Here is a 19,704-nt window from a genome sequence, read left to right as displayed (position 1 = left end):
TATGAACTGGCCATATGAAAATCTCCATACAAAATATTTACATATAGTGTATTGTACCTTGGCACAAAATATCCACAAATTATACTTTTAATAAAAATAGTCATCTTCATTGTATGTGATGTCGTTTTTGGATAAACAAAGAAGACATTTTAAGATACATATCACTTTATACAAGTCCTCTCTTGCTTCAATAAAGTAAATGATCTGGGTTGCAAAAAGTTAAATTTCACTGCACCTTGCAGTTCATTTTCTTGACAGAAAAATTCACTTTTTCATTGTTTAGTATTTTGCACAAGCACTTCCACTCTTTTTAATGAGCTTTAACACATTTTCTCACCAAGTCATCCACACCTTCAGATGTCCAAGTGGCAGTTAGTAAGGAAACGCACTGCTATCCTTGGAGGTGACTCTCCTCCACCACAGTACATGAAAAAGTTAGACAAAGTGCTCCACTTTAGTACACTCACTTTTACTTCTAACAAAGTATAAGGAAAAATTGTTTTACACTGATGGCAAATAATGGTCATGACTTCATAAATAAATACATCACACAGTTCTCATAACATCACAATAATTAACACTAAAACTGACTATAGTGCGAAAGGTGGAGACTAGTAAAAATTTAAAATCAAGTGCACATTACACTACTCTTGTAGATAACTCTGTCTTAAACTGGTTAAACTTGAAAGATTTGGGTTTCTTTTCCATTTGCAAAATCACTAAAATGCCAAGTCCTGGTTTGAAATTCGCACCATTTATGTAATCACATGAAAATCGAAAGTAGAATGTTTCCGATTCACTTAAAAACTTCAGATAGGATAGGAGTTTGACTGCCTCAGAAAACACAAAGAATGAGACATACAGCTGGGGTAAGCATTATCGCCACATAATGAACCCAACAAGCAACCTTGAACCCCATACTTGGTCACAGGTCTTACTTCTGGTTCAAGGCACACTCCATTCTCCTAACAAAATCCACACTACCTAAGCTTAGAAACATTTTAAACTGTCGTGGATTGATATACAAACATCTAATTGGTGATACATAAGGTTTCAGGTCAATAATATTCTTTATTCCAAAAATCCTGCTAGTTTTTGTGTAAGCCGATTCATAAGAGTTGTCATGGGCATTGCGTACCACTCAGAAAAGACAATGATACACATGCAAAAATTTATTTATCTCATCATTTTCTTTGGTTTTGATAAGGACAAAGCTACCTATTCTGAAACTAGTTGGATTCACTCCTTTGTCATATCTTCTCTTCCTTCCTGCTGCTTTCTTTTTCATTATCTCTTTAGCCAATCTGATCCTTTCGTCCTGTGCTACTTCACTTACCTGAGGGAAATCCACATCTTCTCTGATGATGTTGCTGGGTCTCTCGTTGAACATAAGCTCACCTGGGGCATATCCTGTTGATTTGTTCCACAAGTTGTTGATAGTATTTTCAAAATGTCGAATATGACTTGTCCAAGCAGTGTGTTTCTTACTACAATAAGTCCTGCACAGTCTATTAATCTCCTTCATAACCCTTTCACTCATGTTACCTTGTGGAAAATAGGTAGAGATCTTTATGTGTTTTATCTTGTGTATTGCCATACAGTGTCCAAACCTCTCAGAAACAAATTGCAGACCATTGTCAGACAAAAGTGATTTTGGTACCCCTACATTGCAAAAGTAATCAGATGTCAACTTCTCAATTATAATATTTGTCTTCTTAATTGGATACAATTTTACACATTTTGAGAATGTGTCCAAAACAACGAAAATATGTTTACAACCTCCTGTAGATGCAGGCAACATTCCTAGAAGGTCAATTGCTATAAGCTTTTTAGGTTCGCTAGAAAGAACAGAATGCATTAAGCCTTTTGATGGCACACCAGTTGTCTTTACTCTCTGACATTTACCACACCTTTCTAGTCTCTCCTTAACCCTTTTCCACAAGTTGTTAAATATTACTGTCTCCTGTATCTTAGCTACTATTCTCCTAGTGCCATAATGTCCATAACTCTCATGCAAGTAGTCAACAAATTTATCAACATGTTGGTCAGGAAAGCATCATTTCCAGTCTTGAAACTTCCTGGCAGATTAAAACTGTGTGCCGGACTGAGACTCGAACTCGGGAGTTTTTGCCTCTTGCGGGCAAGTGGTCCACCAACTGAGCTGCTACCCAGGCACAACACACGACCCTTCATCACAGCTTCAATTCTGCCGGTACCTCGTCTCCTACCTTCCAAACTTCACAGAAGCTCTTCTGCGAACCTTGCAGAACTAGTCTCCTGGAAGAAAGGATATTGCAGAGATATGGCTTAGCCACAGCCTGGGGGCTGTTTCCAGAATGATATTTTCACTCTGCAGCAGAGTGTGGGCTGATATGAAACTTCCTGGCAGATTAAAACTTTGTGTCGGACCGAGACTCGAACTCGGGACCTTTGCCTTTTGCGGGCAAGTGCTTTACCAACTGAGCTACCCAAGCACGACACACGACCCATCATCATAGCTTCAATCTTGCCAGTACCTTGTCTCCTACCTTCCAAACTTCACAGAAGCTCTTCTGCAAACCTTGCAGAACTAGCACTCCTGGAAGAAAGGACATTGCGGAGGCATGGCTTAACCACAGCCTGGGAGATGTTTCCAGGATGATATTTTCACTCTGGATTCTCAAAATGTCCAGTCCTCACTATTCAAATTTTACCTCCTAAACAACAACCCTTTATGTATAGTATAGTACTGTTCCACTTTTGGCATGTTGTCTGAATTGTAATACTGCTTAACCAACCTTAAATTTGGAGATGGAGGTAATTCAAAGCCTTATGATCTGTATACACCACGGTCATATGTCCAAGCAAATAGTACTCAAACTTTTGAAATCCAAAACTAATTGCCAAAAGCCTCTAATACTGAAATGTAATAGTTCTTTTAATGTGACTGTAATGTTCTACTAGCAAAATCAATAGTTTTGTGTTCAGCCCCCTTCTCAGTAGGTACTACGAGTAATTGGAAAATTTCTACCCCCAAACCACAAAAACTTGCATCAGTACTTACACAGAAAGGCAGTGAAAAATTTGGATGTCCTAACACCTTACTATTTACTAATTCTTTTTTGAAACTCTGAAATGCCTCTTCACACTCCTCTGTCCAATTTCACATTTCATCCTTTTTCAACAAATTACCAAAGCAAGAATGATTAAATGACTGATCTGATATGAACTTTCAGTAGAAGCCAAACAAGCCAAACTTAGCTATAAGATTTCTGCATCAGGCTGTATACCTTCCTCGTTAATCCTGTGACCCAAAAATGAAATTTCCTACTTTACAAGTTCAGATTTACTTAATTTTAGTTTCATACCTTCTCTATACATAGCCCTCAGTACTTCATTCAGAATCTTACAGTGCTTGAACCATTATGCACTCACTACTAGGATATCATCTACATAGACTGTGATGTCAGTGGTTAATGGTTAATATCTCACCTACCACCTTGTCAATAGCTCTGACACACACACACACACACACACACACAGAGAGAGAGAGAGAGAGAGAGAGAGAGAGAGAGAGAGAGAGAGAGAATGCTGTACATGGCCTGGACTCACTGGCCAAACTAATATTCCAATAGCCACAAGTCACATCAAAAGAAGTCAGAAGCTTACATCCATGGAACTTTTGCAAAATTTCATCTGTGTTAGTGGGTTGTCACTCTCCCCTACGATGATTTCATTTAACTTCCTGGCATTCAGAACCAACCTGACACCACTGTTCTTCTTCTTTACAACCACAACCTTTCAGTAATCCCCCATGAGACCATCTTTTGAATTTCTTTTCTCACTGTTTCCTTTTTTGAAAATGGAGTAACATAAGGCTTCTTGAAAAATGATTCATAATCCTTAAACTCTTAATTTGCACTCAAAATCATTTACCAAACCTGGCCTGTCTGAAAATGCCTTACAGTTGCTCAGTAGAATACCATTTAATTCCTCCCTTTAATTATTTGTAATACCTTTAATATCCTCAACTCTCTTTATTATTTCCAGCCTTGCTCATTCCTCCTTTTGTTCCTAAGCAACCTGCCCAATGGTCAAAACTCTTAATGGCAAATCTAATTCAGTTTCCACACACTTGTCCATACCCTCCAAAAATGATACATCATACCTACTTCCATTGCACTTAAAACTAAACTTACCACTAGCAGAATCAATATTTACACACCATTTGCACAAGAAATTAGTCCCAAATATTACATCAATGCTGAGATTTTGAATCACCACGAAATTGCACTCCAACAACTGTCCCGCCAATTCCACAGTACCTCTCATTTCACACTCTTTGATAGCTTACCTATAGCACCAATAATTTTTATTCCAGAAACAAGTATTACTGCTATACCCTCTGCATTCTTAATAGATTCAAAAAATGACTGTGAAATGCCATTCAAATCACTACCGCTGTCCAGTAAACACTATCATTTACATTAACCTTATCTGTGATTACAACACATTTATATACACGTGGCTCTTCATTACTACCTCCTCTATTGCGAGCCAAAAACTGGAGCATTATCTAGTTTAAATGGTTTGATTCAGGATTACCGTCATCTCCTCCATTTTTGTTATTTGAATTTGTCCTACCATTTCTGTGCTCATTCTGGCTATCTTCCACCCAACCATTCCTTGAATTTCTACTATAATTAGTTCTGTTCATCCCATTTACCTGAAACTCTCTCTCTGATTGATTATTGTCATCAAAACTCCTCCTATGATCTTCCACTGAGGGCTTCATCCTCTCCACTTTATCAACATAATTTTAAAAAATCGCTAATATTACCCCTCGGGGTAGGTAAAGCAATTATCTGACTTTCTGAGGCAACTTAGTTTCTAAACCAACAATTATTGATTCACTACCTAGCTTTTCCTACCCCCATCAACCATGGACCTTGCCGTTGGTGGGGAGGCTTGCATGCCTCAGCGATACAGATGGCTCTACCGTAGGTGCAACCACAACGGAGGGGTATCTGTTGCGAGGCCAGACAAACGTGTGGTTCCTGAAGAGGGGCAGCAGCCTTTTCAGTAGTTGCAGGGGCAACAGTCTGGATGATTGACTGATCTGGCCTTGTAACACTAACCAAAACGGCCTTTCTGTGCTGGTACTGCGAACGGCTGAAAGCAAGGGGAAACTACAGCCGTAATTTTTCCCGAGGGCATGAAGGTTTACTATATGGAGGAGGTATTGAATAGAATTGGGGAGAAGAGGAGTTTGTGGCACAACTTGACAAGAAGAAGGGACCGGTTGGTAGGACATGTTCTTAGGCATCAAGGGATCACTAATTTAGCATTGGAGGGCAGCGTGGAGGGTAAAAATCGTAGAGGGAGACTAAGAGATGAGCACACTAAGCAGATTCAGGATGTAGGTTGCAGTAAGTACTGGGAGATGAAGAAGCTTGCATAGAGAGCTGTATGAAACCAGTCTCAGGACTGAAGACAGCAACAAACAACCTAGCTTTTTGTCCAAATATTTCAGTTTGTTTATCCAAAGCTGACAGAAACCTTTCACAGTACCCTTCCTAGAGTAAAATCTCTCTCCTCCCCAAAATTCACTCAAAATTCTCTGCTTCTTCTCTTTGGACCAATACTCATCTAAAAATGCTTTCATAAAGCTATGCCATGAGGTACAATTATCAGCTACCTGAGCTGCTCATCGATAAGCATCCCATTTCAAGAAACCTCTCACAAATGACATTTTCTCTTTGTCACTCCATGTTTCAGGGAAAGCATTAAATTCTCTAATGAAATCCAGTGGATGCACTTCCCCATATGGTTCAAAATTATTAAGTTTCTTACAACTAACAAATGAAGGACTGTTTGGGACACTACATACTGTATATAATAGATTATGTACCTCATCCATTTTTTTCTCCATTTCAGCCAATTTCGAATCTACATTTTTATTTACTTTTACCAGTTTTTTGTCTAGCACTCTTGCACACTTGGTTTCTACCTACACTTGTAAATCATTTTTAATCTGATTGATTTGGTTCTAAAGTTTAATCCTATTTTGAGCACTTCATCTTCATCTTTACACTGTTTCCTGGAAGCCTCCACCCTCCCACCCTCCTATTATAGTCATCACAAAGTTTCTTTCTCTCCTCTACCCATTTACTACTCATTAATGTTAATTTCTCATTAGTATTCTGCACTACTTTCTTTATCTTTTAATCACAGTCTTTTATTACTGCCTCAACTTTTAATGCTGAAAGATTAAAGATGACTACCTTAATTTCCTTTTTAATTTCTTTCTTCAGTTCATCCTTTAAGCTAGCAATGTCAGTTTTAATGCTCACAATTTTATTTTTCACCCCACTAATGTCTTTTTTCATACTACTAATGTCTTCTTTCTTACTCATACTACTCATAAGTTGCCTTGACATCACTTCAAATTTTCTGTTTGCCATAAATTTTTCCTTTGCTGACTTTCACTATGAGTCTTCCTCCTTAACCTTAATGATTTTACCCGCTTCAGTACTGTTTTCATCCATTTCGCTCACATCACCACAGAATTTAGATGCCACTTTTATCATTTCACTTACAATATGACCTTCATCACCATCATTCAAAGTTACATTCCTATCTGATTTATAATCACTGTCATCTACTGAATCAGTCCCCATTACGTCTTTCTGTTCATTTAAAAACTTAACATCTACAGCTTTGTTATCAGTCACATCACTCTCCTGTTGTCCATTCTCCTCCATCACACTGTCTTGTTTGTTAAGGCCACTCATTATGTATCACTTAATACAAAACGGCTTTTGCTATGAATTACCTTATTTTTATTCACTCGTCTCCTGCTGCTGCTGCTGCTGCGGTTGTCATCTTGATGGTCGTCTGCACAGCTGGTGCATATTGTAATTCTCTTTGTGAGACGTGTTGTTTATCCTGCTCGGCTGTGTCCACCTACGAGTTGATTGGCTGCTCCTGTACTCAACAGCTGTTTCCATAGAACCCACTTGCTGATAGGCTGTTGCACCTCCCTGTTTGATGGCGGCTACATCAATTATGATATTTCAAAGTAATTGTATTTCACACTCCCATAATATTGTCTGTTCACTGTCTTTGACAAAATTCTGATGACACATGTATCATCCAATCACTTTGTTAAAGTCACTGTACTGTAAACTGCTCTCGAGTTCACTGTTCAAAGTTTATGAGTCCTTGTTTATTGTGTCAAAATGCAGTAGTCCTCACCTGAAAGCACCATATGTGATGTCCATCTGCTTTATTTCTTCATTGATAGTCCTCAGTGTCGACGTACAGCATTGTTACACTGGCTGAAAAATGGGGGTTGGAAGTTCAATACTGACTACTGTAAATGATGTAGCCGACAGGTGCATAGTTGCGTTTCACAGTTATTTACTTTCACTGTTCACAACCCCCCAATATTACACAGTTATATGCCCAGTCACTATCGGTAAATTTTGACAAGCCTCATTTATAGGTTGCAGGCAAACATCAGCATACTGCTACAATAGTTTGCTGATGAACATCTTTGAGCAGTAAAAACGTAATCACACAGTTCACGGTTCTTGCAAAATAATATGGTACGTGTGACACCATTTCCTATAAAAATTGAACACTGTCCTTGTTTTAGTGCATGGTCTATTTGTATAACACTAGCTCCACTGTTAAGTTGACACATTGTTGTTACTTTAAACAGTACATAATTTCCCTCTGAAAATTGGCCTTGGGCTGACTGTGTGGAGACCAAAAATCCATCCTTTATACATCCTCACAATAATAGGTACTACAACTACACATTGTTCGAAGTTTAATTTACAGAAATTACAATGAAAACATAACTCATTCAATTAACTGAATACATCAAAAAATTCCCCTTTTTTTAACAGTTTCTTCAGCCACAAAGGCTGAATTATTTTTTTAAATAATGAAATTAACAGATATTGTTACACAAAAAATACTTTTGACAAACCTGGTAATGATTTTGGAAATAATTAAGGACTGGCTTTTCTAATATGTTTTCGAATAGAGCCAAATAAATACTTTTAAGAATTCTAGCAGTTCTCCTTCCAATTGTTTATAATTAGCACAGAATTTATATTTGTTTATAAGTCAACAATAGAATTTAAGTCACCAAACAATTATTGACTTCACCTTATAACAAAGGGTATTAACTGGGGATAGTCAAAATAAATTAGGAAATTAATTACATACACAAAACTAAGCACAAAATTAGGCCTGGTGCTCTATTCTTTAAGACTGAGGGCCATCCTTTCTCTTTTATGGAAATGCAGATTATACTCATGTATGTTAAAGATAATTAGTCAAAAATGAAAATAAAATGAATTTAAGGAGGCAGATGGCAAAACAAGAGAGGAAGTAAAGAGATCCCAGCTTGCTTCATCGTAACTTGAGCAGTATTGTAGATGGGCCACACAAGTCATTTGTAAGTAATCTCATTTGTAGACTGATTGCATTTTCCTAGTATTCCACCAATAAACTGAAGTGTGCTACCTGCTCTTTCCACAACAGAGATTATGTGATTGTTCCATTTTGTGTACCTACTGAGTGCTACATCCAGGTATTTGTATGACTTCACTGGTATTATATTTGTAGGCTACTATGTTTTTGTCATTTTGTGAAGTACACAAATTACATTCCTGACTATTTAAAGCAACAGGCAAGAAGAAGAGTAAAAATCACACATTTTGTCAAGTAGATGCAGGAATTTACTGATTTGATGCTACTGGAGGATGTGGAACACTGTAAGTCCAGATTACATCTACATACAAATCTTTCTAAAGTGCCTGGCAGAGGGTTCATGAACCACCTCCACAATAATTCTCTATTATTCCACCCTTGAACAACGTGCGGAAAAAATGAACTACTGTATCTTTCTGGGAGCTCTGATTTCCCTTATTTTATTATAATGAACATTTCTCCCTATGTAGGTTGGCATCAACAAAATATTTCCACATTTGGAGGAGAAAGTTGGTGACTGAAATTTTGTGATGAGATTCTGCCACAGCGAAAAATGCCTTTGCTCTATCGGGTCCATCCCAAATCCTGTATCATGTCCATGATATTCTCTCCTCTATTTTGCAATAATAGATAAATTGACAGGTCTCAACAATGAGATTCACAACCTGCTTGATGATACTGAGCTTGTTGCCAACATAACTGCTGCTGATGCTGATGATGATAATGATAATGATATGGAGGTGTGGGCACACAATAGCGAGGTTTGTAGTGCTTGTACTAAAATCTCACATAACTGAATATGGTGTGTATTTATTGGCAAATGTAGTTTTGTAAGTGTCTCACAGAAAATGGGGATGAAACAAGGCAGGTGCTGTGTCACACATTACCATTAATGACACATAACCGTCAGTAACTGTCACCTCAGCTGTCTTATGAACCATAATAAAACTGCACTTCTTATCGTTCAAGGCATTTTTCAGAAGCTTGTACAGCTTTTGAAAACAGTTCAAGCATTTGATTGGCAAGAATTCGTCACTTTTTACCATTTATAAGCACATACATCTGCGTGGAAACCTGAAAGGGGAATGGTATTAGTGTGACTGTTGATACTTAGCAGGAGACAAAAAAGGTGCTTTAGGCTTATTATAGCAACAGTAGTAGAGTTATACAGGTTCACTTGGACTATGAGGTTGGAATTAAACCTATTACAGTGTGTGATTCTAGCAGCACTTAATTACACCTGTACAAACTGTAATTTGCATATTAAAACCCTGTATGCGCTGGACAAAGATGTGAATACCTGTGATCGCATTCATGACTGACTGTGTGTTTGTACTCTTATCATTAAAATCAAATGTGAAGGTATCTTAGAACAACATCCTTAAAGTAATAGAATGTATTGGGACAGACGTGGGCAGAGCTCTCGGATTACAAAATATTTGTGAAACACCATCACCACCCCAAGTTACACCTGTACAACAATTTCAAGGGGATATTAAGAATTAAAGTTGAACAGGTGGTACTGTTTATGTCTTCTGTGAGCCATATGACCATTGTGCCCAGGATTGTGGAACAATAGCAGGATTAGGAGAATGAAATGAGAGACTGAAAGATCTTAACCAGTCTTTCTTGTGGCTAAACAGTCACAGGCAGCCAGCTGTGGGAAGAAGGAAACTTTACATTAATGGTAAAGAGCGTCAGGAAGACCCCTAAGGCCTCAGGAGACTAGATAATTGTTGTTTTGCTTGGTCAGATAGATGTTACTAAGTTTCATTTTCCTCAAGTTTGCTAGCCTGGGGTTCATGACTCTATGCTTACTAGTTTGATGAGAGCCAGACAGTTATTATATTACAGGCATTGATAGAAGGCATGAAATTTTGTGCTATTGATCACCATGAAATGACTGTATATTGAGTCCCAAGCAAGTTTGCTAAGGTTGTGTAAACACATCCGTTTTAACATTAAGTGAGTTTCTTTGAATTTCATGGTCTCTGTGAATATTTACAAAATTGCTCACTGCCTTGCACCTCAGTCACTGATCTCACATGTTGTTAAGATTATGACACATGCTCACAGATTACAGTTAGGGTAGTGTAAAACAGATTTTCCTCACCAGTATAAAACATATTTTGCTTGCCAATATGTTAATTAGTTGGGGTCATTACTGGAAGATAGATAAGAATAGTTCACCAGTGTTTCAGTAATTGAGAATAATCAAATATTTGAAGAGCTGAAAAACAGGATGTCAGCATAGAGAAGCAGGCTCTAGACATCCACCAGAACACAAAAACAGACAGTTTTTGCATGAGTGTAGAGAACATCACCAGTAGACTAGTTACAGTGCAAACTATTCAGAGGAAGCTGCCACAAATCACAGCAAGGTTCTACAACTCCTGAGGACTTTTCTCTCAGGTATCTCATGTTGGCAAATTATTATTCCATGATATATATTGTAGAGGTATTGACTGGAATTAATTGCAGTCATTTGATATTGGGACTTGATCTGGATATCTACATTACCTTCACAGTCCCTAATACAAATTCCAAGATGGCTAGCAAATTTCATGAAGTGTAGTATTCATTGTATGTTTTCTGCAATACTTTAGAGAGAGCATATGAAGGAGTTTTGTGTCCTTGCATAACTACAAAAGACATGTTTGTTCACTTATTCTGTGACACAACAAGACTTGCACTTGGCACAAAGTTAACTCTGCTACCTCTTGAGTTGATAGCAACATTATTAAGAGCACAATTACTGTACTGTCAAAATTTAAAAATGGCTTTACGATTATGAAAGTTGAGTTATATAATAAATATGATTCCTCGTGTAATGCTGCTGTAGCACAGATGATTCTTAGAGCCACTTTTGCTAGTTTTAGTAGTGCTCATTGGTTTTCAAAAATGAAATGTTTTCAATAAGAATGGTGATTTTGTTGCCATATGCTACTATTGAGAAACTCTTGGGTTTCCACACAGTTGACAGTGTTGAGGTACCACAACATTTTGATGAGTATCCTACTCTTCATCTTCTGGACAGCTGGCAGGCTGGTTGACAACCCCAAGATTTTTCATCAATTTTGATATGACTTATTTCATTGATCATAGTGTTATGAAAATTTAATGTGCGATTACTTTAATAAATCCTACTTCTGAATTCTTTGTGTAAGTTGTTCTCAGATTGTTCCCATACACATTATGGGGCATTATTTAATATAGAGATGTGAAAGACTGGAATATATACATATATGTATTTTTCAGATCCATTGCGGCATCACAGAACGAAACAAGTTCATCAGACTGGAGGAATAACCACAGGAAATATTAGTGCAGGTGGCACTGTTTTCAATGTACCCCCAAACAGTGTTGGGTCAAGTGCTAATTTATGATATGCTACATGTGGTTCTCCAGTAATGTGGGCACGGTTGTGAGTGAGCATTGTTGTGACAAGATGCAGCTTTTATTATTGCACCCAGGTTGCGGTTACTGTTGTACGAAAGAAGTGATTGCAGATGTGAATCTATTCATTTGTGAGCCGTGTTGAAGAAACTGAAATGTGTATGAAACCAAGTGTTGAGTTCCTATTTGAACTGCAGTGTTTAACCTTTATCATCTCCACCACCAGCAACAAAAGTACCGTACGTTAAAGTATACCTCATACAGAAGAAATGAGTTGGCTTCAAATAAAAATAAATGGATGCACATCAAATAAAGACAGTCTTAATGATTCAGTGGTGCAGTATCAGTATGCATGGTAGTGATTTTTTTTATTCGCTCTTTGCCTCCATGTAACACCATTAGTGTTTCAAAATGGAACAGAATCTTCACTTGCTCAAATCATTTTTGCAGTTTACTGATAGATTTGCTCTAATATTATGAGTATTTCTATCACATGTGAGAGAAACCTTTAACCTGCAAGGCAGAATTGGAACTATTTTTATATTCTGGGCCTTACTAGAAAACATTTATGGAAAAAGACATATTTGCAAATAAAAGTGACTTATGGTGTTGAACTGCATTTGGAACACAGACAAGTGTGATCATTGTTGATATTTTTGGTATTGATCAAGGTTTTTGCATATCGTGTTGCAACATTCTACCTTGAAGTAGCAACGTGCATGCAATCACAGCCCCACTTGTGAGCTGTCTGTTGTCTGTCCCTTGAATGTGCATACAACATATGTTTCACCTTTTTAATGTTACATAGAATCAAAACACTTTTTCTGAGGATGTGCGTGTTTTTAGGTATTTATTATGTCAGATCTGTTAGTATCACTGTATAACATTCACATGTACAAAATAAGCAAATGTCTATCCTAATCAACTAAAATAAAATTGACGGGTATTTTCGAGGCCATAAATGGCTACAATTGTGTGTAATCAGAAATCATGTCGTCATGGTTTCTAGTATTTGATTTGTTTCTGTAAAGAAAGCTTTAAGATTTCTCAGTATCTGACTGTGTTAATGTTAACTGAAGCAACCTTCACATTTAGTTTTCTAGTGTGTTTGGTTCCCTTTAATGTAATTACACAACTTCGGAGGTTCACTTTACCTGATAAAGTGCTTATTTTATGTTAATAAATATTTGTATGTGTTTTTGTCATTTTATTAGAAAGGGCAACAAACCAAGAAACTGTTGTAGGGTACCTGTCTTTGTATACAGTTGTTGAAAATCATAATCAGGAAGTACATTTACCTCAGTTTTGTCATTTGCTCAATATTTATATATGTGCTTACCACGTACTGACACAAACATTGTGAATAGTTGTTAAATCTGAGATTGCATGATGTTCCTATTCATTTTAAGTTCCTTAGCAGTAGATTTTTTTACCCTAACGCAAGCTGTCAGTTGAAGAGCTATGGTATATGTAATGTTATTATATTTATTGTATAGTGCATTTCATTGACACTGTTTACATTACTGTAATACAGGAGTAGTTCATTTACATTATATTTGTGTACTCATTTACCACAATGTGACTTAAGTAAAATGATAATGTTGTTGTGTTGATAATTCGGAGTATGAGAACCAATGGAAAGCTATCAATTTACCAAAACCCTATGTGCACAACCACAACCATTTGCTCTCAAGTGATGAGCTATATATTTTTCCATTTAGACCACTGTTCAGGAGAGCTCGTTTTTCCCGCATATTTTAAAAACATGGTTCTGTAGCTGCTGACCCATATCTGTACAACTTAAAATGATGTGGTTGTTGGTTTCTGTTCACTGTAGTTTGTTTATTACGTAACATACTTGATGCAAATTACTCATTTTATTGTTTCTGTCATTATTTTTAAAATCCTAGATTGATGCCATTAACCATTTCGTTTAATCCTAAATGATGTCATGTGTGCAGAACAGTTCGTTTAGACAAGTACTTTATTTTGCATATTAACACATCAATACATTAACTACTGCGCCCTTGCTGTTAACTGGTGGCGGTAATTTTAATGTTCATTTGGTGTGGGAATGTGGAGTCCTATATGAATTGCTCTTTCACAAAATCAGCTGTAATAAAAAAAATTCTTTTTTCTCCAAATATGCTATGAAATTTATCTTTATTTTATTAAAATCCACATGACTCTCTCTCTCTCTCTCTCTCTCTCTCTCTCTCTCTCTCTCTCTCTCTGCAATACATTCAAAACAACAAATATATTCTCTTGTCTTAGAAAGGGTATTTCTGTGTTCGCAGTTTCTCCATATCAGCTGGAGCAAAGGTTGGAAAGGATGTTTTTTTAAAAGGACATTCTCAATTTCCTCCTACTCTCTCATCCTAATATTCTTTCTTTCTGTTGACAAATTAACACTGCCAGTTACCAATATATTTATCAAAGAAATGTATTTTATCAATGAAACTGTATGTGACAAATAGTGTTCTGGTTTTTGCCAATCAAAACAATTACAGCCCATAGGCTTATGCCCCCAGCTCCTGCCCCTGCTCTCTGGGAAGATTAATGGACAGTTGCAGCAGTGAATCCTCTGGTCTTGATGCACAAAACTGGTTGTACTACTTGTAACACTTGCTTTTGAATTGTGTAACCCCTGCCTCCCCCACCCCACCTCTTTTGTTACAAGATGTAAACTATGTTTTGCTTGTGGGTACTTGACATGTGGTGTAATATGTTTCCTCATATTTAACCTGTTCTTTGATAGACTTATACTGTACAATGTTTCAAATGGTTACAGTCTTTATTTTTTCGACTTGGATGTTTCTCACACTTCACTTTCATATTGTGCTGTTTCCCAGGAGCACTGTTGTAGAACATCTTTCGCAATTGTTGCCCATTACTTGACATTCTCATCTCCTGCAAAATCATATCTACTTGCAATGGCCTGTTTTTTGTGGCAAACTTTTCTCAGTTACTTTACAAAAAGTTGTAAATAACTAGCATGGTGCTTTAACTTCTGTTGTATATTTTCTGTGTAATGATTTTTTGTTATAAACTTTGCTAATGTACAAAGCCTTCATTTATGCAATTCTTGAGAAGTGCTGATTAGTTGTTTCACAAAAGATGCAATTGGTTGGTGTTTCTGGCCGGACTGAATTCTCAGAGCTCCATGAATTAACAGACTTGCCCCTGTGAAATATGAAGTAACTTATATTTAACAACAAATAAAATTCCTGTTCTCTCAAGGCTTGCCTTCCACATTTTATAACTACTGCAGCTATTTGGGATTTTAAGTCTATATGTGAGTATAAGCATATGTGGGATTTTGACTCTGCCTTAATGCAAAACACTTTTGTTATTTATTTATTTATTCCCAAACTAGTTTTAGCGATAACTATCACCATCACCAGTGGTTTCTTCGGTTCTAGAACATCCAGAAATAGCATTCTTATAAAACATTGTAAAACATTATTACATGTGTCATGCTTGGTTCAAAATATTGTTTTCTGCGATTCATTTCAGACTAACTTATTTACTATAAGTCACAGCATGTTTTTATGATTGTTGCTTCTGTTTCCAGCATATTTTCTGTGTTTTTTTGCCGTTTTTGTCAGCGTATGAGTGGTATTAATGGCTAATAGGAAACAAATACAAATATTTGAACTTATGTATGTCATTGTTATATAGTTGGGAGTGCGGTGGTGTTGTGGCAATTGTTTTGGTGTGTACTAGGTTTTTATGTAGTTTGTCATGTAATCACATTTGTTGGACAGTTTGCACCTACTTTTAGACAAAGAAAAACATAACTTTCGCACCTTGTTCATAATCCAAAACATTACACAATCGTGCTGTTTGCATGTGTCACTAGAAATGCATCGTATATTGTGAGAAGGTTATGAAAATTATAGCATGAGTTCTGACGACTTCTGTTCCTTATTTATATCTCTGTGTGTGTGTGAAGGAGGGGTGTGTGTGTTTCTCCTGTTCTGTGTTCTCTGTCAGTTCTCTTAGAGCAGTATAGTGTGTTGTGACAAAGTGTTGTGTTTTCATTTATCACATTTTTCCCTTGCACTGTAGCCTTTTGCATCTAATAATTTTCTTGTATTGTTAGTTTTCTGTATTAACTGTTGCTGTGTTTCACTGTGTTTCAGGATGTGTAGATCACTTTTGATATTAGTTTGGTTGTGGATTTTGTTCATTAGGTGTTCTGCAAAAATGGAATGTTAGTCTTGAGAGCTCTTATGTGCTATCTGTACTTTTTTTTGGAAGTTTCTGCTTGTTTGTCCTATGTACTGGGTCTGACAGGAGTTACACATGAGTTGGTATATTCCAGCACTGCTGAATTTGTCAGGATTCTTTTGGCTGGTCTTAGCCTTTGTTGAACTGTGTCGTTTGTTCTGAATATTATTGGGATCCCAAATGTGTACCATCTGTTTCTTTTTCCTGATGTGGTGTGGTGTGGTGTCAGTGTGTTCTGCCTCTGTGTTTTCAGACTCTTTGGTTGTGCTCTTGAGTGGGTTGCCCCTATTATTATCTTTTATTTTTATCTTATTGTTGAGCTTGTTTGTTATGTCTGTTTTATAGTCTTTCAACAGCAGTTTGTTTGATTATATTTAATTCCTGTGTGTAGTTTTCTGTCTTAATAGGTGTTCTGTTTATCCTGTGGAGCATGTATTTGAAACTGAAATATTTATTCAATGTTGGGTGGTTGGATGAGCTCTGGATAACAGTGCTTCTTTATGTGGGTTTCTGTAGATGGAAAATTCAAGTTGGTCATTGTTTCTTGTAGTTGTAAAGTCCAGGAAATTTAGTTTCTTTTTTTTCCTGTGTCCATTGTGAAGTGGATTTGTGGGTGCACCGTGTTGATGTTACTGTGTAGCTCTTCTATCCTGTTTAGTGTTTCATCTATGAGAGAGATTATGCCATGCAGATATCAGAAACAGAGGCAACAATTGTAAAAACATGCTGTGACGTATAGTAAATAAGGTATTCTGAAATTATTCACTGAATACAATATTTGGAACCAAGCAGTACATATGTAAAACAATGTTGTATACGTATGCCCTTTTCTGAATTGTGAATATTCTTTTTAGGTAGCCAGCTTGTGCATTTCCCCATATATGAACTGAATAAGACAAATGTGGGAAGACAAGTCCATAATACATTGATCTGAGGACTTTATCATCCACAGTCTTAGCTGTTTTATGCATGATGAAGATCTGTTTGTTTATCTTTTTACACAGTGCATCTATGTGCTCCCCCCGTGCCAAATGTTTGTCTATTATTTGGCATGGGGGGAGCACATAGATGCACTGTGTAAAAAGATAAACAAACAGATCTTCATCCTGCATAAAACAGCTAAGACTGTGGATGATAAAGTCCTCAGATCAATGTATTATGGACTTGTCTTCCCACATTTGTCTTATTCAGTTCATATATGGGGAAATGCACAAGCTGGCTACCTAAAAAGAATATTCACAATTCAGAAAAGGGCAGTGAGATGCATTGCAAAAATACCACCAAGACAGACCTGTAGGCAAGCTTTTGTACACTATAATATTATGACAGTATATTCACTGTATATATACCAAAGCATAATGGTGGTAAGGTCAAGTGATAAACACCTCCTAAATAAAGATGTACACGAACACGGTACAAGAGGAAATGAAAATTACTACATGATAAACAGAAATCTAAAACTGTCTATGACTGCCCCAGAAGAAGCAGGCAAAAGGTTTTTTAATAAACTCCCCAAAATCATTAAAAAAGAAACAGATCTAAAATGTTTTAAAAATCATTTGAAACTATATCTCACAGAGAAATGTATATACAGTTTGAGTGAATACTAAGATGGTGTTTAAATATATCATTACTGAAGTGTACCTGTAAAAATTATCATTTCTGTATGTTTTTTTGATTTGTGTGTACGTATAATGTGAAACATGTAAAACCGTTGTATGATTATGGACTATTTCTGTTTAATCATTTGTTTCATTTATATATATATATTGAAATCAAGTTTGATGTTAATAGGCTATTGTACGACACACCCAATACTCTCAGCTGGATTTTCAGCTGGAGTCCATGGGCAAAGAATAAATAAATAAATAAATAAATTTCCGCATGTTTTAGAGTCAGAGAACCCACTGATGATGGCAATATCTTTGTTGCTGAAACTACTTTGGGAACAATAAGTAAATAACAAAAGTGTATTGCAGCATGGCAGACCCACAATCCCATATTGTTATTTTCATATGCAAATATAGACCAGTGGAAAAGTTTCAAGATAAAATTATTATAAGCACATGAACTTTATTGTGAAAATTGATGATTGTTATGTAATAAGATTTTAGATCACACTGAACTCTGACAATTTAATGTCATAAATGTGAGTTTATTTTTGTTGGTGATAGTATTTGTTTCCTAAATGCCCATTGATCCACTCAGGCTAATGTAACAATGAAACTAATAGAAACTGGATAGATAGAAAAATCTACTCACTAAGCAGTGGCAGGAAAACAAACACACACACACACACACACACACACACACACACACACTTAACTTACACAAGTTTTCAGAGCCAGTGGCTCCTCCTTCCAGCAGAAGAGTTGGAAGGGAAGGAAGAGGTGTGAAGGAAAAGGATGGGAGAGGCTTAGGAAAAGTGGTACAGTTTGGAAAAGTCACCCAGAGCCCTGTGTCAGGGGAGACTTACTGGACAGGATGAGGAGGAAAGACCTATTTCTTTTTCATCCCAACCGGTAAATTTCCTCTGACGCTGGGTTCTGGGTGACTTCTGAACTGAACCCCTTTTCCTAAATCTCTACAGTCCTTTTCCTTCACCCCTCTTCCTTCACCTTAAACTCTTCTGCCGGAAGAAGGCACCACTGGCTCCGAAGCTTGTGTAAGTGAAACCTTTGTGTGTGTGTGTGTGTGTGTGTGTGTGTGTGTGTGTGTGTGTGTGTTCTCCTGCCACCACTTGGTGAATAGATTTTTATATTTGTCCAGTTACATTACCTTGATCCTCTCAGGTGTTTTTAATTAGATATATTCTTGATGCAAGCAGGCAGGTAATTTCATGAGTGTCATGTTGATATTGTTTCTGTAGCTGAATGATTTCATCCATCCTTTTAGCCAGCTGATAGTACATCCATTACAGTTTAAATATCAAATTTCAGTCTGTCCTCAATATACTGTTTTAAAACTGAAGTCTCTCATGTGCTAATGTCAAAAGTCGCTCATGTACTAATTAGTAACTAAGTATGTAAAACGTTCTCTCTCTCTCTCTCTCTCTCTCTCTCTCTCTCACACACACACGAGAGAGAGAGAGAGAGAGAGAGAGAGAGAGAGAGAGATCCGGTGGAGCCTTAGGCAGAGGATGAAATGGGAATCAGTATCACATATTTCACCGACCTGATAGTGGAGTAAATTATTTTCTTCATACTTCAGTGTCTTTCTGCTGTTTTGTCATAGCAATAGCTTATTTAAAATTTTATGTGTAGAAGTACAGTAATAGCCCAATATGTCCTGTAATTAATCACAAATTACTTAGTTGACAACTTTTCGTGTTTCATATTTTTTATTTAATATTCTATTTCATAAATGCTAGAACTCGGTTCTCGCCTTGTGTTAAAATTAAATCAGCTTTACTACTCGAGAAGTCATAAAATGGTTACTGTTAAGTTTGCTCAAGTATTTATCATAAATTCAAATAATATGTGCATTGGGAAGTAATTGTAACACCCGTGTATGATACAAGCTCCAAAATAAACTACATGCAAACTTAAAACATATTTTAAAAGTCAAATGGACCACACTCATTAATTA

At 36.7% G+C, this 19,704-nt stretch overlaps 1 protein-coding gene across 1 annotated transcript in view; it reads left to right on the top strand.

Annotated features, from left to right (window-relative positions):
• Positions 1-13,780, top strand: part of LOC126416633 (uncharacterized) — a 276,018-nt gene extending 262,238 nt beyond the window's left edge. Inside the window, exon 17 of the mRNA XM_050084398.1 lies at positions 11,746-13,780. Coding sequence (XP_049940355.1) covers positions 11,746-11,873 — 128 coding nt within the window. The 3' untranslated portion in view covers positions 11,874-13,780. The remainder of the gene's footprint in view (positions 1-11,745) is intronic.
• Positions 13,781-19,704: the final 5,924 nt, after the last annotated feature.

This window comes from Schistocerca serialis, chromosome 8 (assembly GCF_023864345.2).
Source record: "Schistocerca serialis cubense isolate TAMUIC-IGC-003099 chromosome 8, iqSchSeri2.2, whole genome shotgun sequence".
NCBI classification, from domain to species: Eukaryota; Metazoa; Arthropoda; class Insecta; order Orthoptera; family Acrididae; genus Schistocerca; species Schistocerca serialis.
The sequence above is the reverse complement of the archived record's forward strand: the minus strand, read 5'-3'. Positions and strand labels throughout refer to the sequence as shown.